General features: G+C 45.0%; 1 protein-coding gene across 1 annotated transcript in view; it reads left to right on the forward strand.

Annotated features, from left to right (window-relative positions):
• Positions 1-26,066, forward strand: part of LOC119178013 (lipase 3-like) — a 144,698-nt gene extending 118,632 nt beyond the window's left edge. Inside the window, exons 5-6 of the mRNA XM_075866117.1 lie at positions 23,438-23,590; positions 25,800-26,066. Of these exons, the coding sequence (XP_075722232.1) occupies positions 23,438-23,590; positions 25,800-26,066 (420 nt within the window). The remainder of the gene's footprint in view (positions 1-23,437; positions 23,591-25,799) is intronic.
• Positions 26,067-26,912: the final 846 nt, after the last annotated feature.

The following is a 26,912-nucleotide window of genomic DNA, read 5'->3' on the forward strand; positions in this document are numbered from 1 at the left end:
ATTACTCTTGCGAATCAGCGAAGGCACGACAATGCGCCCTACCTATGGCAGCTTTTGGCTTTCTTGGTGCTTTTTCTTCTTATGTAGATGACGAATTAGGCCTGAGGGCTTTGTAGTGAGCGAGGATTGAAAACACACACCTATTGATAATAACATAATTTCAAACCTGGCACAATTCCACACTTCTTTAACAGAGTACTGCATGAGTTAAAAATTGCTGCCTATACCTGATATCCACGTAGCTTTGTTCCCACAGCTGTTTCACAATACCACCTGACTTCATGGTAGAATACCTGCTTATTATGCATACTTTCTGTGTTTGATTTTCAGCCGCATTTGAAGATTTTTCATATTTTATTTTCAAATGTTTTGGTTTTGTTTTTGTCACGAACAAAATTATGATTTTTTGCTCACAACCAACGATGCTGTCGCTTACACCGACGCTTACATGGCGATTTCTGCGAAACGACCTATATAACGCTATTGCGTTTAAATTGAAGGCAATAAGCTTGGAGCAATTTTCGGTCTCCCATCGAATCTTTGCAAAGACAAAATTTTTCGCCTCAATGAGGGGGTCGATTGTCGCCGTATGGGGTCAAAGAAAGATCCGCCAAAACACAAAACTGCACAAAACACAGTCAATAAAGGCTCTTTGCTCGACAAGAAATAGCGTGTTTTTTATTTCGTTCAACTGCCGTCGGTCATTCTTCCTCACCATATACTTTGCCGTGGTGCGAACGCAGATTCTGTGCCCGATCGGAAAATTTTTTATATGTTTTACGAATGCAACTACAATGTGGAGCGTCTCATACTTCTACGGTTGAAAATATTGATACGAGACTTTCAACGAAGGTTAAAGAGGAGAAACAGGGGACAACGTCCTGGGCTCGGCTTTTCTTCTGCGATTATTCATCACCCCACCTGTAAAATAAATATGTCGCACCACAACAAAGTTGATGGACAGGGCTAGCTACCACCTTGGAGCCCCAAGAAAATAAAGCAGAAGACATGCCACTGGAGCTTTGCTGAAGCCGCAAACTAACACTACTTCCACCGCTACCAGACACGAACCCTGACGGTTACTTCCAACCACCAGCGCCTGGCACCCTTGGAGAGCATTACAGGAAGCCGCGCACTTTCTCAAGGAAACCTGGAGAGTACGTCGAGAAATGACTGAACACTATCGGCTGGTTAGACTGCACAACTATTCGGACACTACCAGACAGCGGGATTACGTACCATTTTTCCTTGAGGGAACTGCTTTGATGTCGTACGACAACGACCAGGACAATTTGACTAAATGAGCAAATTTTGTCGACGAAATGAAGTTGTGTGTTGGCGATCCGGCCGTGAAAAAAAAGGGTGCTGAGCTAACCCTGATCCGACATGCTCAAGTCCCTGGGGAGACGTGTATTATGAACAGAAAGGAAGTTCTCAAGTTGTGCAAGCGTGTTGACCCACTTATGACTGATGAGGATGAGGTCGGGCATTTGCTCAAAGGCTTTGTGGAGGATAACTACCACTATCTCATAGGAAAAGATTATTTGTAGTCGGCGACCGAAATTATCCAACATTTCCAATCATGTCAGGTCCGTAAAACTCCGCACACTTAGGCAAATTTGGGTCGGCTCCCCAACGTTACTACAGGCACAAACATCGATGTGAGTCTTCCACCCAGCGATCTGGCTTCAACAATACGACAAATGGCCCATGAAGAACTTGATCGGTGGGCCGCTGGTGCGTAGTCGATCGCACGAGTTCACGGATCTTTCACGCCATGCCGCACCCCACCTCTGTCTATCAACATTGCCGGATTTGACGATTCAAGGATACCAGTACAGTCGCGTGGTCATGCCTCTTTTATGAGCAGCGAAATGACTCTATGTGAACGTCACCCCTGTCGTGGCAGCGTGGCAAGATCATCGCGCTGGCCATCTTCAGCAGCGAGTCGTGTTTGAATGACCAGTGTGCTTCCATTGTGCCGTTCTTGACATATAGTTCGCCTTTGCTCGGCGCGCCGTTGGGCCTCTGCCGCAGTATGAATGACCTCCGGCTTCCACACGGAGCTCAAGTACTCGGGGAGACCATCACTGGCCACAGAATGGTTACTATTGAAACAACTTCCATGAGAGTCCCCCAGTGAATGCCTGCTTCTGTGCAGAGTGTGACGCCACCAGGCTCCCGCCTGCATCGTTCGCCATCACCAGTTATTCCGCGGCTCACTTCTTCTCCTCCGACAGGAAATAAGACGCCGGGGCAGATGGAGGTGAGGTCACCGGACATTTTTAACTGCGTGCACATATGCATCGATCTGTTTTTATGCTACCGAAAAAAAGTCAGCATATTGAAGAAGTGAATGAGGATCAGTAAGACGAAGCGTTCGTTCGTGCATCCGTAAGTGTGCATACGTCTGTGCACGCGTTCATGCGTCTAATCGCATTCTAGAATGCAGATGGCGTGCCGGTAATACCGACGAGACGTGAGCCAAGAAAGCCGAGCACAAGCGCTTTCAACGCGCCCGCCGCTATGCTTCGACCATGCCCCACCAATGATCTGCCATAAACGATGACTATCCAGGAGACTCCGAGAGGCAATCGTTCTCCGTGCACTCAGGGAAAGAGCGCGCAGCCATTCAGAGAGTAGTGTCAAAGTAACAACCTCAAGAAAACGAGACGACAAATGATGATGCATTTCTTTTGTTTTCTTTTCTTTCTCGTCTCTTCTTCTCTCGGTTACGCGGGACATGTAACAATGGTTGACTAATAGTAGCTTCACTCCCACTAAGGTCGATGTTTTTCTGTAGGGTGTTCTGAGGTCAGCTTAAGTCGACTCGAGCGCAAATCTTTACGTCATGAGCAGCAATTTGAAGACTCGTCTCTGTAAGAAAGTGATGTTATCTTGAAAAAACAAGGCAATGATTTGTGCTGTCAGGGGACAACCGTTGCGCCCAGTGGGAGCGTGTACTGCAACTGTTATTTTGGGGCTGAATTGCTTAAGACAGAGTTTTCAGTTCTTGTGAATTTTACTGAAGACGCTATACTAGGAATTAACTTTCTGAAAAATTGTGAAGCCACCGTGGACAGCGCTGCTGTGAGAGATATACTGTCTGTTTTTTCGAGGAGCCCCGCGTTGCCAACAGCCTTTCGCAGTCGTTGATGACATAATTCTACCGGCTCAGTCCTTAGTTCAAGTGCCAGTTGACAGTGGTGGTATCATGCAGATAACGTTCACATTATAGTTTACCTAATCCAGCTGAGCTGTCCAAAGTGAATGTTTCCGCTTACTCCCGGGCCTCTTTGCGATTTTGATGCATCAGTCCTCACTGGGGTGCACAGAGACGTCAGTGGAATCAGTATCGCCGCAGTCTTAGTTCAACCTCACGAAGCCACCGAACAGGTCATTACCTACGCAATCCGTTCTTTCAGTAAAGCTGCACGCAATCACACATTTACAGAACATGAATATCTGGCAGTTGTCTTCACCGAGCAGAAGTATTGCCCGTAGTTATATAGCGGCCGATTTAGTATCGCCGCCCCGCCGCAGTGGTCACGTGGCTAAGGTACTGGGCTGTTGACCCGCACGTCGCGGTATCGAATCCCGGCTGCGGCGGCTGCATATTCTATGAAGGCGGAAATGTTGTAGGCCCGTGTGCTCAGATTTGGGTACATGTTATGGAACCAAGCTGGTCGAACTTTCCGGAGCCCTCCACTATACGGCGTCTCTCATAATCATATCGTGGTTTTGAAACAATAAACCCCACAGAATATCATCACACTGTATCTCCACATATCACCGCTCAATTTCACCGTCTTGCACGTTGGGCCATGCGTTTGGAAGAATATGACTTTGATGTGTGCTTCAAAAGTGGCCGCCATGATGCGGACGCTGACTGCCTTACGTGACTTCACCTTTCATCGACTGAATTCGACGCCGACAATGTAGATGACTGTTTGGCCACTCTTGACTCGCGGTTTCTAGATTTAGGAACGTTCCGTACAGAACAGCGTCAAGACGCTAGTGTGGCTCTTTTTTTTCTCATCAATCTTCGATAAGCCACATAAATCTCCATTCGTCGTAAAGGATTACATTCTTTACAAGCGAAATTTTGCAGCAAAGGGAGCCCGTTCACTTCTAGCTGTCCCCAGCGCTTTGCGACCCCACTTGCTGCAATCTACGCAAGGCCCAACATCTAGGCATATGGGGTTCGGCAGGACCGATAAGCGCACTCTGGATTGGTTTTAGTGGCACCGCATGCCTCAGGCTACAGCTAAATACATGATCAGTTGTGAGCATTGCGAACAGTACAAACAACCAACAAGTGCACCGCTGGAATTTCTCCATCCAATTTCGCCTCCACGTTTTCCCTTTGAAGTCGTCGGCCATGACTTGATGGCCACCCCAAGCTAAAATTGATCACTATGAACCGCTGGATCATAATTTGGTTTGACCACCCCACTCAATATTTTGAAACCACCGCGATCTCTGCCGAAACGGCGGATCACGTTTTACACTTGCTAGTACGCTACATCATCCTTCGGCATGGGTGCCCTCATGTCATCAGCGACCGTAGCCGTCAATTTGTAGCCGACGTCGTCTAAGAGTTGCTTCGTGGTCTGCTTCTCAGTTTCATCCCGCCACTTTTTATCATCCGGATACCAACGGCCTGACTGAGTGTGTAAACAGGATGCTCATTACCAAGCTCGCTATGTAGGTTGACTCTAAGCATACTGCCTGGGACAAAATTTTACCGTTTACGACCTATGTCTATAACACTACGCTACAAGAGACCACCGGCTTAGCCCGTTATACCTTTTCTATATCCATGAGTGATGTAGTACTCTTGATACAAATTCTCCCGTTTTCAGAGCAAGAGAGCCCATCGCTTGAAAAGATATTCTGTGGCGCAGAGAAGCACAGCGCATCGCACATCTCGGGAATTTCGGAGCTCAACGCCAGTGAAAGGCTCGAACGATAAGTGACATCGACATGTATCGTACAGTGAAGGAGATATGTTGTGGCTGTGGACTCCATAGCGTAAGCGTGGCTTTTAATAAAAGTTTTGGGCCCACTATAATGACCCCTTAAGTGACGTTACATACGTGATATGACGCCCCGAAACTTCTGGTCATCCCTCCAGACAAACTGACGGCATGCATGTCATCTGTTTCAATTCATACCACGCGCGACTTTAACTTAACAAGTGGACAACATCTGCAACAGAGGAAATTATACGAGACTTTCGATGCGACGGCAAAGAGGAGAAAGGAATGACAGCATTCTGGGCTAGACTTTTCTTCTGCGATCATCCATTATTAGGCCTGTACAATTACCTATCGCTATTAACTGTTCGTAACAACATGACCACGCACATTAAATCAGCTAGTGCCGTTAAAGGCGTAGCTTTCAAGGTAGTTCTAGTTGAAAATGGAGGCAAGACGGTCAGATGGCATTGCTTCTCAAAGTGTTACCAACATTGCGGTAGGAAGGCGTCGAAGAGCACGTACTGGTGCTTTTGTCTCTGAAGTTTCCACCTTTGAAGGTGAGAATGCACAGTTTCAAGTCGCTTTAGTTTCATTGTTTGCGTGATTTTTGATAAGACACATCTGATGCCTTCGTCTTCGTAGGGTGTCCTTCGTTTGCTGGTTGTTGTTTTTTTTTGTAACAATATTAAACAGTCCAGCAAAGTGAACCTGTCTTTGAGAACAAGCACGGCTATAATCTTGGCTGCGACGATTGCGTTGTTGATGAAGGTAAAAATTCATAGCTTTTGTACTGAGCGCTTTCATGAGACATTGAAAAACCCACGCAAATTTCTGCAACCATCCACTATGGCGGGCTTCTTAAGCATATGGCATTGTTTCAGTGGGTAATACGTCAGAAACTGTTATGGCTCCTTCTATTACGCTTGACTTTATACTTTGCATTCAAATATACTTGACCATTTGTCGACAAAACACGAAACGTAGCTTCATGGTCTATTCGAAAAACAAAAGAGTTTTAGAATTGTTGAAGCTTGTCTTCAAAAACAGGAGGCTAAGGCAAGAAAGCACAAGAGTTGTCGTCTTCGTCAACTTCTTTTATTAGGGTAGGGTAAAATTATACACAGGGCCTCTGTAGTCAATACGAAAACTACTTCTTTGCTTTTGTTTTCCAGTGAAGAGATCCGGTCCCTGATTCGTTTTTTCACCTCTAAAATTTGATGATTGCTCACAGCGTTTGTGCGGAAAAAAATCACGCTGCTGGCGTTGGTGTGTTGGGGGGGGAGAAGAAAGGCACCAGAGCCCAACAATACGTTATTTTGTGCAGTTAATTCTTGCGTGCAACAGTTTTGTCAGGTGGCGTTCGCCGATCGGTAAGTGATAAGTAAGAAAATAGTAAGTTTGAATGCAGTGGAGTAGTGTGGCCTGTGCTCTCGTGCGGTCTAAAGTGAATGCTCAGGCCTGCTGGTACAACATTGTGAAAAAAAACAGTGCTAAAAACGAGAGACCAGACAAAAAAGGGCGCACACAGAGCGATCGTTTTTCATACTGTTTCTTTTACCATATCTCGTAGGGTATTTTTCAGGTGATGGGAAAAGGCACGGATCACGTCTGTAAAAGTTTGTGATGTCAATAATGAAAGTAGGTGCCTCACCAGGGCAGATTGGGTCCGAGAAACGCGCCTCCCGGATTTGTTAGACTTCGAACTACGTGGTGCGCCTCCTCGCTCCCGTGGTGTTATGAGAGTGGGCTGGGACCGATAGTAATTCAATTGTCTTGTCAGGCTAATCATTTTTGTTAAGATCTTGGCTGCTCGGTTGTTCATGCTCCTCCTAGAGAGAATAAATATGGATCACTTCGAGTCACCTAAATTCGTTGGGCGAAAGACACTCATCATGGCCGAAACAATGGTGGTCTTTTTAGCCTCCATGGCAGAGGCAAGCTGTACCGAGGCGGTGTTAGTAATTTGTCTCCCTCCGGTCACCACACTTACAGGATACCATTGCTCACTTTGTTTCGCTACGTCTATGTACCCGACGAAGTGGTTGGTTTTCTAGCTCTCAAGAAGGTCTTTTGCTCTGACAGACTACCCTCTATCATGCCCGTCCGGTAGTATGTTCTTCGGCAGAGGCTTCCCCAAAAGCTGGCGTCTGATCATCTTGTGGTAGGGAGGCCCGCCCTGCAAATTTTATCACTGGGTCGCTACCCAGTCTGTCTAGAACACCTATACTCGGTTTAGTACTTTACAGATGGTCTACATGCACTCTTTTTCGCGCCTCACTTAGTTCATCGAAGGCGTTATGTATGTCCAAGTCCAGTAATAGGTTGGAACGTGCATATTAAGGAAGTCCTGAGGCAGGTTTGTAAGTCATGCGAATTATATTACTAGTACACAATATACTAATACATTACTAGTACATGAATTACATTATTAGTACACAATGCGGCTGATGAGGAAGGCTTCGGGCCACCGGCATAAGTCTGGCTCTTTCATGCTATTATGTCGCGTGGCTACGTGCCGCAGCAGGTCACATATTTCACAGTAGGTCACAGCAGGTCACAAGCCACATGCCGCAGCAGGCCACAGCAGGTCACGTGGCTTGTAGCCGCGCGAATGCTTTTGAATTACGTGTATCATGCTGTATTAACATTCTCTGCGCTCGTATCATTAACACTGGTCAGATCCTTTCATCATTCATATACATGCAAATAGAACATGCAGGATCTTCTGCAGCTCTGGGTTTGTGAGATTTTACAAGAAGTTCAGATTTTTGGAGAGAGCACGGAAGGCCATTTCGTTCAACAAAATTTTGTACCACATTGGGGCCTCCTGTAGCACGTCTGTGATCTCAACATCTCGACTGCTGTTGATCCAGATAGTGATGTCCACGTAAATGGAGTGTTTTATATGAGGAATATACTCCAGTAAAGGAGAGAGAGCTTGCGTAGTAACAATAAGTATGAAGGGGAAAGCACGGCGCTCTGAGGGGTGCCCAAGGTTCCTAATTGAAAAGATTTGCTCCTGGTGTTTCCTATATGAATCTCCATAGTTATATTCTTAAGAAAATGGGCAGTGTTGGTATAAACGTGCTTGCCTACTTTCATTTGTGTCAGATCGGCAAGTATCGGCGCGCCCGTCACGTTATCGAAAACCTTGCTTACATGCAGCCCAAAAATGGTGCGCGTCGCTCAAATGAGACCCGTATCTAGAATGTCACGTTGTATCTGCCATATGATATTTTGCGTGGGCAGATTAGGCCTGAAACCGATCACTGTAAGGGGGAAGAGCTCCTCTCTTTCTGCGTTCTCGTTTAGTCTTTCTAAAGTGACATGCACGGTAACACTGCCAAGACATGGGGTAAAAGAAACGGGGTGGAGATTCGCCAAGTGTTATTGCTCATCATGCTTCGGCATAAAAATTACTTCAGCATGCTTTCAGCTAAAAGGTAGGGTGCCCTATTTCCAGTGGTTATCGAAAAGTTTTGTGATCTCTGTGATTGAGAAGTCATCTAGACTGCCTAACATTTCATTAGTGACAAGGTCCTCAGGAGCGGCTGATGTGATTTTGATTTTTGTTATAACCGCTCGAACCTCGGACCTTCGATCCAACCACTCGAACCTCAGAATTTCCCGATCTAATTATTTGTTGTTTTTCTGATGTAACAGGCTGGCGCAGGAAGATCTGTATTAAGGCTAAAGTATCAATCTTTGAGTTCCCTAATGAACGCATCGTTATTACCCGAAAATTGAGCGTGTAATAATTTGAAGGTTTTTGTGCGATTCTGTTTTAGTGTGGTTACGATCAATTAGATGTTTAAGCAGGAACCCCATATTTTTACACCCTAGCTGCCCGCTGAGGCGGTCGCCAAGCTAATGCCAGTGTTCTTGGCTTAGCTGTTGTGAGTAATGCTCAATGTATCGTTCGAGCTGGGGAATTCGTTCATGGGGGCTTTTATTGTACTTTTGCGTTAACCATCACTTGTGATGACAATGCTGCGCCAAATTGATTCACTTGTGGTCCACGTGGTTAAATATAAAGTGTCAAATAGATGTGACACGCAATCGAATACTTGCGGCGCATGCCCGGCCGTGTGTACGTGCAGCGCGTCTGGCGAAAATACACAACGTACCCTACGGGATTGCGGCATTATTCTTGTCCTGACCAGGAAGTCATATTCATCAAAACATCTTACCTTCCCATACTAATTTTGGTGTACCCCAAGTTGAGAGGTTGAGCACAAGAGCATTCGTACAAAGGCGAATAGATAGATAGATAGAGAGATAGATAGATAGATTGATTGATTGATAGATAGATAGATAGATTGAATTGAAGTTTATTTGTCCTGAAATTCTTACAGGATCGGGAGCAGAGGCTAAAGGCTATATAGCCTGACATGGGGCCTCTGCTCCTAAATACAGTTTGCACGCAGGCCGCTCAATCTGTCGCATATGTTTTAAGAAATAAATATATGACACAGCAAATAACACACAGAAATAAATAAATAACACAAAAAATAAACCATAACACAACAAAATTTAGCATGGTCTTGTTACAAAAGTTGAGGGAAAACATTGAAAAATCACTTCATCACAAAAGCGTCATCTGAAAAGAAACTTCATCAATACAGAGTGTAAAATAAAGCATAAGAAAAAAACTATAACACATAACTCAAATTAATTGATAGGATGTAACAAATCAAGTACAGAAACTTTAATAAGCATACTCAATATCATGGTTCATTAGGATGGACTTGATAATGGTGTTCGAAGGTACGGAATTGAAATCTATGAGACCGTGTAAACGATTTAACATTGTGGGTATTTGATACTGAACGTGTTGCTTGCCATAACTTGTCCTTATAGCAGGGATTTTCCGGCGTGGCTGACGCATGGTATGAGTGTTGTCAGGCGGGTTCTGAGGACACTGTGGCTTGTTTTTTTAATACACTGCAGAAGTTTGCATTGATACAGTTTTGTTACCGTTAGTATTGCGTAATTTTTAAAGAGTGGTTTGGTTTTCAAGTCCCTGATAGTACCATGGTATTGCTTGAATGCTCGAAAAACTCTTTTTTGAAAAACTAGTAATTTTTGATAGTTTGCTTGTGTAGTAGTACCCCATACCAAGATAGCCTATGTCATTTTAGAGTAGTAAAGGGCATAATATAATTCTATTCGTAACCATTTTGGTAAGACTGGGCTGAGCTTATATAAACATCCAACGGTTTTACTGAGTTCTGCCGTTAGTTTTTCTATATGTGTGTTCGATGTCAAGCCTTCAAAAAAACCATACACCTGGGAACTTCTGGCTGGTGACGTGCTCTATCTCTTTGCCCTCAAATAAAACAGCTGAACTATAGTTACGCGGATTATTAGGTGGGGCAAAGACAATGTATTTCGTTTTACTAACATTTAGTTGCAGTTTATTCAAACTAAGATACGCGGACAACTTTCGTAGGGAGTTATTAACCTGGTGTTCAAGCTCTAGAATGGATGTGCCGCTAAAAATTATGTTAGTGTCATCTGCATACTTCATTAGCTTAGGAGAAGATGGGATATCACACAGTTTGTTTATATAAATTATGAACAATAGAGGACCAAGAATTGACCCTTGTGGTACTCTTGTTATGTTTAAGTAAGTGGATGCACTTTTGTTTATGCAAACAAATTGATGGCGGTTTGTTAGATAGTCTTTTATGAACTCAAGAATCACACCACGTACAGCATACTTGCTAAGTTTAGCCGTTAGTACTTCATGAGATACCGAATCAAACGCCTCTCAAAAGTCCATGAACAAACCTAGTGAGTACAGTATATGTACGATGTTTGTGATCAGTTCATGTTTAATATTAAGCAATGCTGCTTCACAAGATTTATTTTTTTTGAAAACCCTACTGAGCCTCACTGATCACATTATAGCTGTCAAAAACTTTGTGCAAGCATACGCTTATATTGCATTCTCAAATACCTTAGATAAAACAGCAAGAACGGATATTGGCCTGTAGTTTGTGAATAGCCGTTTATCACCACCCTTCAAGACTGGTCATACTCTCGCTATTTTTAGGCTGTCTGGGAAAATACCGGTTTCGAACAATCTATTTAATATATAAACAATCACTGGAGCTATAAAATCAGCTACGTACTTTAGTGGAGTTGCCTTGATCTTATCAAAGCCAGCGGCTACGTTATTTTTAATCTGGTTAATAAATTGTATTACTTCCTCCGATGTCACTGGCGATAGAGACACGGAGTTTATAAGCCCACACTCTTTTAATGTAACACAGGGAGCTATATTGTTATCGTTTTTGTATTCTGCACTGATGACAAATTAATCATTCATCTTATTCGCTGTTTCACTATAAGATAAGGTACCTGCATTAGTATGAAAACATAGCGGTGAGGGCTCTTTTTTCTCTGACACTAGATTCTTAACCTCGTACCATACCTTTCTAGAGTATTTTTTTTATTTTCGTAAATAACTTTTCATAATGTTTCCCTCGCAAGCTTTAGGTCGGTGTTCAACCTATTTCGGTATTTTTTAATATCTGACAACGCCTCTAGGTTCCGTGACCGAACAAATGTGTGGTACATTTTATTTTTGGTTTTATTAATTTTCAATAGTTTTTCATCAGTCCACGGCTTCCTTGCACGTTTGGGTATTGGTTTTCGCAAGGTCATTGGAAATGCTTGATTATAATTAACATAGTCTAAAATTTTCAAAAAATACCTCGTATGTTGCATTTGGGTTTCTTTTCTCAAACACGCATTTCCAATCGACTGAATGAATATGTGAGCGAAACACTTCCAAGCCTGCAGCACTAATGCTGCGAGATAAGGCTTCCACTGTCGTTTCGTGTTTGACTTGCATATTTGGCAGTGAGCAAAAATTGGTAAATGGTCGCTTACGTCAGCCGTTAGCAGTCCAGAAAAACAGTGTCGGGAATGAATGTTTGCTACACAGATGTCGAGTGAAGTTGCACTTTTTTCTGTTAATCTTGTGGCTTCCGTAATAAGATTAGTGCATGCCAACGAGTGTATGATTTCAATAAACTTTTTAGCGGCAGTGTTACTCAATAACATACCTATGTTGACGTCCCCCATTATTACAAAAGGCATCAAAAATCGACATAGAAAAGAAAGCATTAGCTCCAAATACTCAAAAAGTCTATTTTGTTGCCCATTGGTGGTCGATATATAACTACAACTATTAATTTCTGTAAACGAACCGACATACATTCAACGCTGCTGTTTATTACTGAACACTCAGAAATAAATTCATGCCTTATTGACGTTTTAACATAAATTGCTATGCCGCCACCTCTACCACTTCACCGCACGAAACCATTATATGAGTAACCATGGAAATGTGGCGGTTTTTCCGTTTCTGTTAGCCAGGTTTCCGTGTACATCAGAATATCAAAGCTAAGGTTGATCGAGGCATACACTCACTAAGTTGTTGCTCTTTATTTCTAATACTACGCATGTTTAGGTGTAGGATTTTGAACGGTTTAATATCACATGAGAAAGTTTTGTTAAAGGTGGCAGCATCGTAATAGCTACAGGCTTCAGGACTGTCCATTACGTATGCGGCACTCTACAAGTACACTCAGAAGACCACGCACTACGTTCCTTCGTTCATCCTTTCAGTGTCGCCAATGCATGCAATCCTCAACACTGCTGTGTTTTCATCTTTCCTTGCAAACACTTTGCCTCCTGCAGTCCACACGAATTTCCATCGTAGTTCCTTCTTTCTTAGTACTGTGGCACCGAGAAGTTGCTCGCCAAAGCGGGTTAGATTTTCATTCACATAAACTCTGGAAGGGGATTGGAATCGAAGTTGGTTTGTATCTAATTTTGATTCCTTCGCTTTGCTGAGGAAAGCTCTTTTCTCGGTGTGCTACGAATGAACTTGACTAATATGTTTGATTCGTCGTGCCAAGCAGTAGTCACACGATGACAAACATCAATAACAGCTTCCGTTACTTCCTCCTGTATGACTACTCCAATTTGTTTTAATATAGCTACTGGTTCACCTTCAAGTGGAATGCCCTTAATCTCCACATTGTTGCAACGCCGATATTGTTCCAGCTCTTCTAGTTTGTTTGTGAGTTTCATATTTTGGGCACGAAGTTGTCTGTTTTCTTTCATTACTTCCTGTAACTGCTTCGTGATTTCTCAATGCCCTCAAATTTTTCTTTTAAGCCTCTGATTTCTAGCCTAAGCTCACGCTTGAAATCTTCGAAGGTCTTTCTCGTTTCTTTAGCCATTGCAACAGCAAACCAACAGTAAAACAAACAGCAGGCCAACAGCAACGACTATGAAAACAAAACAAGTGACGAATTGTTCGGCAGCAGTGCACACTTCTAAAGCATAAAGAATTTTTTCAAGAATGCCGGCTACCTGTAAAAGCAAGCGCAATATTTAGGTGCTGCTCAGGCGCCCACCGCTGCCGAACTGTGTCGAATTCTCGTTGCGCTGGCCCTTTTAGGCCGTCGGCACTTCAGGCAGTCCTCGCAAGTGTGGGCGTTGCCTCGTCTTCCACGCGCCAACACAGCTGATGCAGGCAATACTCTAGGCTCGTGGCGTAAATCCGTCTTAACTGGGCTGGGCAGCCGCAGTTCCTCTTGTGGGTCTGACAGCACTGTAAAAGCAAGCGCAATATTTAGGTGCTGCTCAGGCGCGCACCGCTGCCGAACTGTCATGTTCCAATAGATAGATAGATAGATAGATAGATAGATAGATAGATAGATAGATAGATAGATAGATAGATAGATAGAGAGAGAGATAGATAGATATTGATAATAATATGTGGGGTTTAACGTCCCAGAAACAGCATATGAATAGGGGGAACTCCATAATGGAAGGTTCTGAAAATTTTGACCTCCCGGGGTTCTTTAACGCGCACCCAAATCTGAGTACGACGGCCTACAGCATTCTCACCTCCATTGAGAATGCAGCCGACGCAGCCATGATTCGTTACCGTGTTCTACTAATCAGCAGCCGAGTACCTTAGCCACAAAACTACTGCGGCAGGGCTATATAGGATATATATATATATATATATATATATATATATATATATATATATATATATATGTAGATAGATATAGATAAATAGATAGATAAATAGATAGATAGACTTTTAATGTGCCTGGAAGACGGGAAGAAATTCGAAATTTTTTTAGATGCACTGCACCAAGCTGACTAATGCGTGTCAAACAGTGAAAAAACTCAAAGAAACGTACCATCTTACTATTCGCGTGGCCACCGCACCTTACCCTTTCGCAGTGAAGCGGACTTACGGGCTCGTGTCTAGAGGAACTGCCAATACACAGCCGCAATGTTCAACACGTAACCTAGCATTTTGTTTCCAGAGTACAAGAGTTTTTATTGTTTATTGCTGGGATTAGCCCTCTTTTTAACGCACTTCTGTCGCGCAAAACCCCTGAAAACGTGCGCACAATAACGTTGCAAAATAAAGAATGCTCGACTATGTCAGTCAAATCCATGACCTCTCGATCAGCGACAACAGATGCCGCGGGCACACTATCCTGTTCACCACAACTGCGCTTTGTGGAAATACAACTTTTATATCTCACACTTTCCTGTCACGTTGCTCTTGATCGGCAAGGCACTTTCGCCCACTGTGAGTGCTAAAGTTAAGCAATGCATCATTACCTTAGGCTGCACGACTAGCTCTCGCAACGCGTCATTGTCACGCACCCGTTCCATTCGGTGCGTTTGGTACAGGTTTTTTAGTAAAAGCCCTAACACCTCGCGTTGAGATGACCTCAGTCCAAGCATTGGCTATGCTTATAGCAACGATTCATACCAAGAATACCTCTTAGACACGCGCCCTCCATGAAGGCGTCGTCTGGCTAATACAAAGCGTTCTCCGCTTATGCTGGCCCCGAGAAAAATCGAGACCAGGTTGTAGGCGTTGGACAGACGTCACGCGCATGGCCTTTCCTATTTGTCAGTTCGTGGTGTTCAATAACTATTTTGGTTCACTCACGGTGAGCGTTGCGGCCGCCGAAAGTGCACCGAAGCCGATTCGGCTGAGGCAATATCCACCAAAAAAGCCCTCTCCGTGCCGATCGCTCTCGAAACCAATTTTTGAGGCGCCTGCCACCGAATCGGTGGCCGTGGGCCAAAAGGAGCACTACTCAAGAAATTTTCAACATTGACGGCGAAGCCTTACACACTTGTCACTTCGCAGTGCACGTAACTGAATATTGTAACCAACGGGAGTTAAACCCACTTTGTGCTTATGTCACGTCCCCACTTCGTGGAAGAGGTGACCCAGATTGTCGTTGGCGGGATCGAGTTTCGCGCTACCTGAATTCAGAGCAAGACTAACCCACTAACGCCACTGGTATAGGCATTTCGTTGCGCTTCATGCATGACAAATAAGAGAAGTAAGCAGTACTGCTTCTTCTTGCTCCCTGCGTACGAAAATCATCGATGTCTATACCAACAGATAGTGTAGTGACGTTTGTGAGCCGCGACAACAACAGGGTGACAGCGCATGCATCCTACGTTTGCCCCGCTGTAGATGGCACATTTGGCGGCTGGGTGGTGGTGGTGGTAAAGTCATTACCTTCAGATAGATTAGACTCGGCAGATCCCACGTACCGTTTTGCGAATATTTTCGCAACACGGTATAGAAGAAAGTGACCGTGTTGCGAATTTTTTTGAGTGACACATCAATAAATGATGGTAAATACAAGTACGAATGTTGCATGCACAGACATATATTAAAGATTTGCACATGTTTATAAAACCAGTGGTACACATTTGGAAAGCACTCTGAAATCATGACAGGTCGATTGCGCCTATCCCTCAAGAGGGAGGTATATAGCAGCTGCATCTTGCCGGTACTCAGCTGTGGAGCAGAAACTTGGAGACTTACAAAAATGGTTCAGCTTAAATATAGGATGGCGCAACTAGCGATGGAAAAGAAAATGGTAGGTGTAACCTTAAGAGACATGAAGAGAACTGAGTGGATTATGGAAGAAACCGGGATTAAGCATCTCACAGTTCAAACCGAGAATAGGAAATGGACATGGGCCGGGCATGTAGCACGTAGACAGCATAACCACTGGTCATTAGGAGTAACTAACTGGATATCCAGAGAAGGCAAGCGGTTTAGGGGGAGACAGCAGGTTAGGTGGGCAGATGACAATAAGAAGTTTGCGGCTATAAATTGGCAGCAGCAAGACAGGACCGAGTTGACTGGTGGTATATGAGGGAGACCTTTGACCTGCAGTGGACGTAGTCGGGCTGATGATGATGATGATATAACGAGTTGTTTGCACTTTTGCAATGATACGAACTGAAACATGCATAATAGAAACACCAGAAGCTGATTTGAAGCGCTGATGCTCGCCAGGATGCTGTCCCTAGACGCTGCTACATAAATAGATTTCAGCGCAAGGCAGCTAATCACAATTGACGTTAACCCGAGTTGACGGCTGTACCAATAGAGTACTTATGTAATGTTTTTAAAATTAGGTAGGCAGCCCTGTAACCACTGATCACGTTTTACGAAGATTAGCGCCTCTTTGAAAAGTAGTTCCTAGACCTGGCGTAGCTCTGTGGTAGAATGTTTCATTGCCACGCAGGATGCTTAGGTTTGATTGCAGCTGGGACCCTGAGATTTAGTAATTGCATTTGTTGGGTCAACACTACCGATGTCGCGTATTTCTTAACGCTAACACGTTAAAATTGCCCATGAGTGTTCTCGTCATTCCTGGGTAGATACTAAGTGTCAATCACCTGTGGCACAAACCCGCATACCAGCGGCACATACAGACCCGTGGGTATGTGTTACACTCTCGCGGAAAGTGTTTGATGACGTACGCGACAGAATTGTGCCATTATTTGTGTCTTGATCAGCGCGTCGTATTCGTCAAACCATCTTACCCTCAAATGCTAATTTTGGTTCACGCCAAGTAGAGGGCGTGACCACGAGAGCACCCAAACGCAAGCGCCTAGATAGATAGATAGATAGATAGATAGATAGATAGATAGATAGATAGATAGATAGATAGATAGATAGATAGATAGATAGATAGATAGATAGATAGGTAGATAGATAGATAGATAGACTCAAAGTTTTGCTCAATTAACTTCAACTGAAACTCAAAATTGCCGAAGTTCACTAAGAAATGCTTCGCATTTAAAATGGGCTGATCGCACGTACAGTGGGAATCAGTTATATGCGAAGCATGAATGAGAAAAGGTGATAGGTCACTTCAAAATCAGCACAACGTTAAGAGGTGGAGGTTAATTATACCGTACATGACTTCCATGTCATAATTTTCATTTTTAGACGTTTCACTTTGTCATCTATTAACGCTACCTGATACCAACTTTATTACATATGAGGCTAGCGAAACAGCCGCTAGCGTGCTATGAGCGTAGTATGTAGTCATGTTTTACAAGAAACTCATAACTTTGTTATCAAATTTGGACGTGTCATTTACATTCATCGTCTATTCACGTCACGTAGTACCGAATTTGGTATATGCGGTACTACTGAGACGGCCGCGAGGAAGCTATGAGCGTAGCATGTAGTCATGTTTTGTTTGAAACAAATATTATGATTATTAAGTTTGGGCATGTCATTTACATCCGTCGTCTGTTCACTTCCCGTGATACCAAACTAGGTACACGTGGAGCTAGCGCAATGGCGGCGAGTGCGTCATGAAGGGCACAACATACCCCGACGCAGCAATGATGCACGCGCAGGCTGGGGGCAGCGACGCCACGATAGCGAAATGCGAGCGCTCTATTGTGTGACGCCAGGCACGACCGGTGCGACCAGCGTCCGCCGGCGAGGTCTGGTGGCAACCGGCGCGAAATGCGACATATAGTATTTCGCGATGACCACGTTACTTAGACAGCACCGCGTCTGCCTCTCTTCGTGATGGAAGGACGCTGTGTGCGCTCAAACGCGCATGCATCAAAGGAACGCAGCGTGGCGCGCGCCAGCGAGTATATGACACGCAGATCCACTGGTCTCTACTAGGGGGACATCGGCGCCTCGCGTTGCTTCGCCGGTGTTACGCAATAAAGCAAAAGCCGACGCGAATGCGCGCCGGCTTACCTTGAAGTGTATTGGCGCCTTGAATGTGGCGTGTATTATTGTTCTTACATGAGGCGCATCTAATGATTACCATGTTTGAACCAGTCGCATACCTTTGTCATGCATTCACGTGACGTAATACCAAATTTTGGCATATGTGAAGGTAGCGAAACGGCCGTGAACGCATCATGAGCGTGTAATGTATACATGTTTTACATGAGACGCATGTCATAATCATCATGTTGGACGTGTCATTTACCTATATCATCCGTTCACATCATGCAATACCGAATGTGGTACTTGAGAAGACATGACACGTATCTCATGATTATCAAGTTTCCACCATTCACATACCTTCGTCATTCATTCATGTTCCGTAATACTGAATTTGATTCATGAGAAACTAGCGAAACAGCCGCGAGTGCATCGTGAGCATGGCGTGTAGTCATGTTATTACATGTTTGCATCAGTCACATACCTTCGTAATCCATTCGCGTCTCGTAATAACAAATTTGGTATACGCAAAGGTAGCAAAGTGGCCGCGAACACGTCAAGAGTGTGGCATGTAGCCATGACGTTACATGAAAGGCATGTCATGATTTTGATCTTAGGGTCTGTGCTTTGCGTTCGCGATGCAGTCATGTCATACCGTACCAGGTTTGCTACATATGATGTCAATGAAACGACTGCAAGAGCAGCAAGACCGCAGCATGTAAGTTATGACATTTATGGCATACATGTCACGATTTTGATGTTATGACTAGTCAGTTATGTTCGCCATACAGTCATGTTATATCATACCAAGTTTATTATCGATACCATTATAAAAACGGCCAGGAGAGCTAAGAGTCATAGTCGGATAGATAGATATATAGATAGATAGATAGATAGATAGATTCAAAGTGGCCGAAGTTCGTCAAAAATTCTCGGTATTTAAAACAAGGAAGGCATGCAGTGACCACCTCATAAGAGGATGGCACCCAGAACGAGTTTGTGGGTAACCCTCGCACGGACCCCGTTGGAATCGGCTACTGCCTGAGCTCACCTAACCAATGCTTTTTGGGCCTGAAGGTTACAGCAGCCAAGCATGGTCGCGTCTCACTGCTCCCGGGTAGGGTTGGGAATAGGTGCATCTCCAGTGTGAATGACGCTGCGTTCCGGTGGCAGGATAATTTCACTGGCTGCAGAGAGTGGATGCTCCATGAACTTAGTTTAGTATGCCGTGGAATGGCGATCCTAGTCCAAATTCTGCGTCCCATCAGCGACAATATACTGGCTGTCACACCGCTTTTTCCAACTGCACTCTAATCTGTTAAATACTACAGCTACCTCAAGAGTTTGTCTAACCATTCAGCTTAAGCTTTAGTCGGCTGGATGAAGATGTACCTCCAAGCTTTAAAATTGGCGCATCCACGTTTAATTGTGCTTTAGCCACCAAACAACTAAGACATAGTGTCAGGTCTGAAATATAATTGGACATACATAATAAACTAAATTGTAGAAGACGTTTTAGTACTGTCTTATACTGAATGCTGTAGCAAATAACAAAGTTTTTTTTTTCAATAATGACAGAAATCACTCCTAACAATTTTTCAGCAATGCATGTTTTTGTGTTTATGGCCAACAGAGTCTGACCATGCAATTTTTTCAAAGCACATAATCCATCTGCAAGTGCCTGAACATCAGTTGGTTGCAACATTTTTTATGTGGAGCATTTCTTGGGTGCACGATGCCACGCATCGTGCGTCGATGTTGTCCACACCCCCACTGCGCATGCTCGCATTTCGCGTATCGTGCCGCATGTTTGCGTCTCGGAGCAACTATTTGATACCCCTCTCTTGCCTTGCATGGTCGACACAGACAGCGTCTGCTAGTAAAAGCCAACTGCTCGAGCTGCACAATTGTTAACTGGCCACCCCGTATGAACCTTTTTTTTACAGAGAGGAGGACTTCCTACTTTTATGGCTGTTGCATGAGAGGACAAAAGCCAAAGTCAGAGCCTCGGCAGTGCATTTGTGGGGGGTCATGCGTGGTAACAACAGCCCAGGCAGGACAATGATAGCGCCCAGAACGCCTTGGGTGAAAAGGTCTATATGTAGGCACTTCACTTCACTTCACTTTATTACTTTAAAGACCCCGTTGAGGGGGTACTACATAAGGGGTGGGTTAACAAATAGATGTTACAAAGCGTGATCTTCTGAAAAACAATATGCATTTGTGTTTTGCGCAAACGTTGATGAACACGTGATGGCTGCAATGTCACGGGGAAGGCCAGCCTGATCCATATGCACTGGATTGCATATCAGCTTTCTACCAATCTTTGAAGGCAATGCTTCTCCACCATTCAATAAATAATAATAATAATGTAGAGGGGGTTAAATAAAAGAGCCGAGCAAGCGGGTGGTAGCTTGAAAAGAACGCAGGTGGACCCAGATGATGGTGCTCGATCGCCGATCTCGTGCCTTGTTATCGTGGTGATGATAGTTGAGCCCATCATACTAACGTCTTGCTTCTTCATTATAATTACCCCCGGCGAAAAAGATGAAGTCATCCTGGCAATCTAACACGTGGAGACGAGCGGAGTGAAGCAGACCTGAGACGGTCTACTCGAACAATATCACGTCCACGTCGACGACTTTCGTTCGTGGCGTGAGGGGTTCGATGGCGTAGTTCACGGGTGAGGTACGCTCGACTACGCGGTAGGGACCATGATAATTAGAGAGTTGCTTGGGCGATACACCAGGAGCACAGGGTGCTAAACGTAGTCATACAAGTGCACTCGGAACGAACGTTGTTGCAGAACAGTCTTCGTGGTTTTGAGTCTCCTTCCGGCACATTTGGTCAGCGGTTGTGAGCCGTTTGACTAGGTTGTGTCACTCTTCAGCGTAACGTGCGACTTACGAGACAGGCGTGCATTCGGAGGGATCTGGGGCGTATGGCAGCAAAAGGTTGATGGTATGCAACGGTTGGCAACCGTCCAGGAGAAAAAATGTGAAAAACCCTGTAGTGACTTGCGTAGCGGGGCTCTACTCAGATGTTACAAATGGAATAGCGTGGTCCAAGTTTGATTAAAAGCGACATGCGTCGCGAACAAGTCCCCCAGTGTACGATTAAAACGCTCAGTAAAACCACTCGTCTCTGGGTGGTAGGCTGTACACTTCTGGTGTACAATACGACACTTTTGAAGTAGTGCTTGAATTACATTGGAGAGAAATACACGCCCACGGTCACTATGAAGTTTGCGAGGAGGACGAAGCACAAAACAATTGAGTATGAAAGTTGCAACGTCATATGCTGTCGCTATGAGAGAGCAGCAGTTTCAGCCTACCGTGTGAGGTGATTCACAGCCACGATAGTCCATCATAGCAACGTATTTCTTCTTTAATATAGTAAAGACGAAATAACAATTATGCATGCCCAAACCAAACACAATTACGCATCATTCACGCAATACCTTCCGCAATCTTCGACGCATTTACTCAAGTTCCCCCCATGCGAAAAGTCGGGCGGCATTTCAATTGTCTGCACTGCCTTTTGAAACAAATTTGTCGCAGAATTCCATCTGTTTTCTGCATGTCCAATGAAAACTACCAAAGAAATTATGCTCTTGCACTGTCATGGTTTGCACAAATGTTGCCCTAATCCAAAACTCATGTTCCTCGTTGCTTCAGAAAAATTGTCATGATAAGTGACCTTGCGCATTGATAGCCAGCGGAACTTCAGAAAAATTGTCAGATCTCATACAGAATTGCCGTTTTGCTTCACCGCAAAACTTATAGTGAGAGAGAATAGGGGACATGTCTTATTGAGAAAATACCTCTCCTTTTCTAGCAACTAGTATGGTTTTTAGGCGCTGCGGGCGTTTTTTTTAGAGATTTTGCCTCGAACGCCAATATTGAAATAAATACCTCGAAAGGCAAGAATAAATTTTGCTTGCAGAGATACTGTAGCAAATCATATAGTGCACAATACTAACTACTCCCAGTCTTTTTAGAATAGAATTGGAAATGGTCAAGCGAAATGTGTCAGGTGTTTGGCGTCGAATGAGCTCACTAAAATTGAAAAAAAGCAAGTAGACGCCCCGTCGTGGTGATCTAGTGGCTGAAGTACTCAGTTGCTGGCTCGTAGGTCGCGGGGTCGAAGCCCGGCTACGGTGGCTGCATTTCTGATGAAGGCGAAATTGCTATAGGCTCGTGTGCTCAGATTTGGGTGCACGTCAAAGAAATCTTCGTAATAGAAAACTTTGGACCCCTTCACTGGGGTGTGGCTCATAATCATATAGTGGTTTTGGGACGTCAAACTCCACATATTATTATCAAAAGCAGGTATCCCTTTCAGCGTGCATGGGTGAGCGACTGCATCAATATACCACGCAGAATGATCTCGTGCATTAGCACAACGGTAATAGATCGTCGTTACAAATGTACACACAGGTGTAAATTCACTCAAATGGTACACTGCATGCTTGGCTGATAAAATTGCAGTAACAAATCTCTATAATCGCTTTTTTCCTTTTTTCTGTGTACAGCAAAGAGCTCTTGCTACAAAACAGATCCCCCTTTAGATTGTAGCACGTGCCTTTAGTACTCGAATATTGCCCAAGTAAGCTTTGTGAGAAAAAAAAATCCTGGGTAACAGTGATGTTAGCGAATAAATGTAGAAACATAACGCGTTAACGAAACGCTGCCAAAGAATAGCAAACAACGCTCAGCTGTTATTCTTTCCAACTCAAAAATGAGCTTTCTAACCGAGAAAGAAGGCGCGATGAGAGAGCCATGGTATTAAAACTAAGTCTGATTAAAAGCACCACCCGATGAATTAAACACGCAGGTGAATGTGCGAAAATTCACAATCTAGGTTTTTTTTTTGGTGAACGTCATTGTAACGCGAAAGGGATGGTCTTCGTGCGTCTTGGGCACATAAACACAATAAAACTTTCCGAGAAAGAAACTGCTAAGTACAATGGCTTCACATTCTTACAGGAAGCCTAAGTATGCTCTCTTTGAAAAAATAGGCACGTTGCACATCAAAGCATTACAGTCACACTGGCTTTTTTTATTGAAAAGAATAAAAGAGCTCTGGTTTGAGCTTGTTGGCTATAGATATATATCTACTCATTTGGGGACACTATGGAAACTCTCTGAACAAAAGCAAGCATTAGACGTGCAATGACATGGCAAAACGAAACTAATAGTAATCCGCTCTCTTCCTGTTCGCGCGCGTGTTTTTAATGCGTCTCTGCGTGCGTGCGTGTGTCTGTTTTTGTGTGTTTCAATAGCATGCCCCTATCGAAGTGTGTGTGATGAACACAGCAGTGAATGAAAGTGTTCGGTGGTCGTAATGTACCTTGAATTATATTTGATCTTCACAGCGACAGGCCTACGCCGCTGGCAGCTACGAGGTGCTGCCGCAGGGAATGCCGATAGCGGGCTTCGTGCGTCACTTCTGCGGGCATGCGACGCGCGGCATTTGCTCCTACCTCGCCGACAACTTTGCCAATTTCGGAAGCAGGTACATCAACGAGGTACGTCGAACGTTAACAAGTGCACAAAATGGTGCTGTTTAATCAATAGATGCTGAGAGAAAGAGAGAGAGAGCGAGAGAGTGGCTGAAGCATTTGAGAAAAAAAAATGCTTCATTGCCAAGGTTTACGAAGGGGAACACTAAATTATATAGGCTACATTCTAACGTTATTAAAGCACTTCAAGAAGACACAAAAGGCACTGTCTACCATCCTTAATTGCTTTTCTATTTTGTATCACATTAAAAAGTGAACCGTCGGACGTGTCCCACCTTTGGGGTGGTTTCTTTTGAACGTCAGTCGAAATTTTAAAAACGGAACTTTTCTATCTAGGTTTGATTTAGGTGCGGTCTTTGATCTAGGGTCAATCTAGAAGAAATGTGATTGCTCCTATTGAGGCAGAGTCTCAAGAAAGAAATGCAGAAACCATTTTTTTGAGAAAAAAATCTGTATAATTTTATAAGAAACACGAAAATATAAAAGGAACACGTAAACGAAAGAAAAATAACTAGAGAAGTTACACGCGCGTAAATAATTTTGAGACCGGTGATGTAGTAAATAAAGTTCAGCGAATGTTCAAGGAAAAGCTCGATGTCACTAGTTGTTGCGTCACTTGCGATGTCCGCGCCGGCTGGGTCGTGGTATGGGCCTGCGTCGATGACGAAGGCGTTGTGAAGTTGTTGAGGAGAAGAGTCAGTGCAGAGGTTCTAGAAGTGGGCACCCTTTGTCACAGAAGGCTCCCGAGCTCCGTGCCCACGCACCCAGGGTAGAGTCTGGCGGCAAGCACTTGGGCAAGCCCCGTGGCTCGCATACGGGGCTTGTTGAGCTACTCGAACCAGCTGGTCGGACATGCGAAGACCCTTCGACGCTGCCGGGCCCTTCGCGCTCAACTCCTCAGTTCACCAGTATTATCTACGGGTCTCTCTCGGCTGCGGGGATGGCATATTTTGCTCGTTACGGAGATTTAACTTTCCGGATCAGCTTCTTAGACGGAAGGAACGACTAGTTGTCAGGATAACCCGTTTGCAAAGACATCTGGATACAGACAGTGTTGGGCCATTTCTGCTCGTGTCTGAATCTGGACGGCTCCGACCCTGACATCAGCGCATCTTCCTCTGCGCTGTTCAAGTCAGACTTTCTCAACATTTCCACCCGTTGTCCTTTTTTCGCGCCCCCAACGCGGTGCCACCTTTTCATTGGTTCCTGTCTCTTTCTCCTCTGCCGCTGCAATGCCACTAGTGAATGTTTACCTTCAGTTGAGAAGATGAAGAAGAAGAAGAAGAAGCCATCGAGAAGCACGCGTGAGCTTTGAAGAAAGGAAAGAAGAAAAGGGAGCATCCACAATGAACTATGCTCAAACTAATATATGTAAATAATGTAAATGGAGTCATGTTTATTCGTATGCCGTGGCCAATTATTTTACAAAATGGTACCGTAACCCATCGGAAGTACTTGCTGAGAAAATGCATGCGCGGAGTGCTCGTCATTAACTTTCAAACGGAAGACAGCACGTCGTGAGAACAGCGGCGATCACAGAAAAAAGGCATCCAGTACATCCTGAATAGGTATATGCCGCTACTTTTCGCTAATTGATTGATTGATCTGTGGGGTTTAACGTCCCAAAACCACCATATAATTATGAGAGACGCCTTAGTGTAGGGATCCGGAAATTTCGACCACCTGGGGTTCTTTCACGTGCACCCAAATCTGAGTACACGGGCCTACAACATTTCCACCTCCATCGCAAATGCAGTCGCGACAGCCGGGATTTGATCCCGCGACGTGCGGGTCGGCAGCCGAGTGCCTTAGTCACTAGACCACCGTGGCGGGGCGCAAGAAGACAATTCAAAGTGGCATTCACTAAATTGCAATGGTTGGTTCCACCTTTAAACTTTTATTTCTACAGACCGGGTTTTGTTTCTTTCCCCCCTTGTCACTATTGCCACGTTCCATTTCTCAAGTTTTTTTATCGCCCCAAAACACTACACAATTCTCAGCGCAAAACGCGCGTGCAGTTTTCGCGAAGCTTCCGGAATTAAGTAGATCATTCCGATAAGATCACGCCCACTCTGCGAACTGTACAGATTATTCTGGAACCTATGCCACCACCAGCGATAACGCTAGAACATTCGATGGCAAAAGTATAAAAGCCGACGCACGTCGCCGCTTGTGAGTAGTTGATCGACGGCCGACGCTCCGTTCGCCGATCTAGCTGTCTCTTCTCGAGTCCTCGCGCGAGAACCGGGGTCCCGTCACGCGGACGTGGACCCCAGGGGTTCAAGTCGACAAAAGAAGTCTACGCGGCACCGGCGTCTTGTACGCGCGACCGCCGCCCCTGGGTCTCGGGCCTTGCTGTCTGGAGCTCGCCTACTCCATGCCAGGAGGAGGTGCAAAGTCCCCGGTTCACGCCCGCCGTCCCAAAGTCCCCCTGCGGTCCACCTGGTACCACCAAGACCTGCGCGGCGCCCGCCTCGGCTGAGCCGCTTCCTACCAGAGTGCAGCTCGACTGCACGTTACAAGTCACCCACGAGCCACGCCCAACGGCGGCTTGCGGGGTCCGCCCACCATAATGGCCACGCCATTTGAACTCCCGGTGAGGGAGAATTGTTTCATGTTTTCCGCACCCGAGGGCGATATCTCTGTCTATGAGTTAATTGACGCTATTGAAGATACAGCTGGTGACGACAGCGTATTAGTGTTGCAACATATGTGGGGCGCAAAATTTCTTCTATGCACCCGCAATGCTGGCCAGGCGACGAGGCTAATGGTGGCGGAAGGATTTGAAGTGAATGGGGCGAGGGTGCCAGTAAAGGCAGTCGGGCCGCCGGTTACATATGTGAACGTTTACTGTTACCCCGCTTTTCTATCAGACGAGGCCCTTAGCAACGCCTTAGCCCAGTTTGGTAAAGTGAAGAGCATTACGTTTGCCACCCTAGCCGCTCGCCAGACCAAGTTAAACAGGGTACGTGTGATTAAAATTGAGATGTGCCGCCCAGTTCCAAGCTTCATCACTATTGCGGAGCACAAAGTCACGTGCGAGTACAGAGGCATGCGCCGGGTGTGCGCGCGTTGTGGTGAAGTCGGGCATATGGCGACTGCGTGCACCACGGCGTACTGTAAGCGGTGTGGCACCTTCGGTCACGATAATGAGGTCTGCTCGGCAGACTGTAAACGTTGCGGGGGTCACCACGAAACACGCGAGTGCTTTCGTAAGCGCTCATACGCTTCGGCCGCCCGCGGCTTCCCCTCGCTATCTGAATCCGCTTCGTCGCACTCTCAGTCAGGCGGCCCCGTCTCTGCCCGAGCAACTAACTCGCCGCGTATG

The sequence above is a fragment of the Rhipicephalus microplus genome, chromosome 1 (genome assembly GCF_043290135.1).
Source record: "Rhipicephalus microplus isolate Deutch F79 chromosome 1, USDA_Rmic, whole genome shotgun sequence".
In the NCBI taxonomy this organism is placed as follows: Eukaryota; Metazoa; Arthropoda; class Arachnida; order Ixodida; family Ixodidae; genus Rhipicephalus; species Rhipicephalus microplus.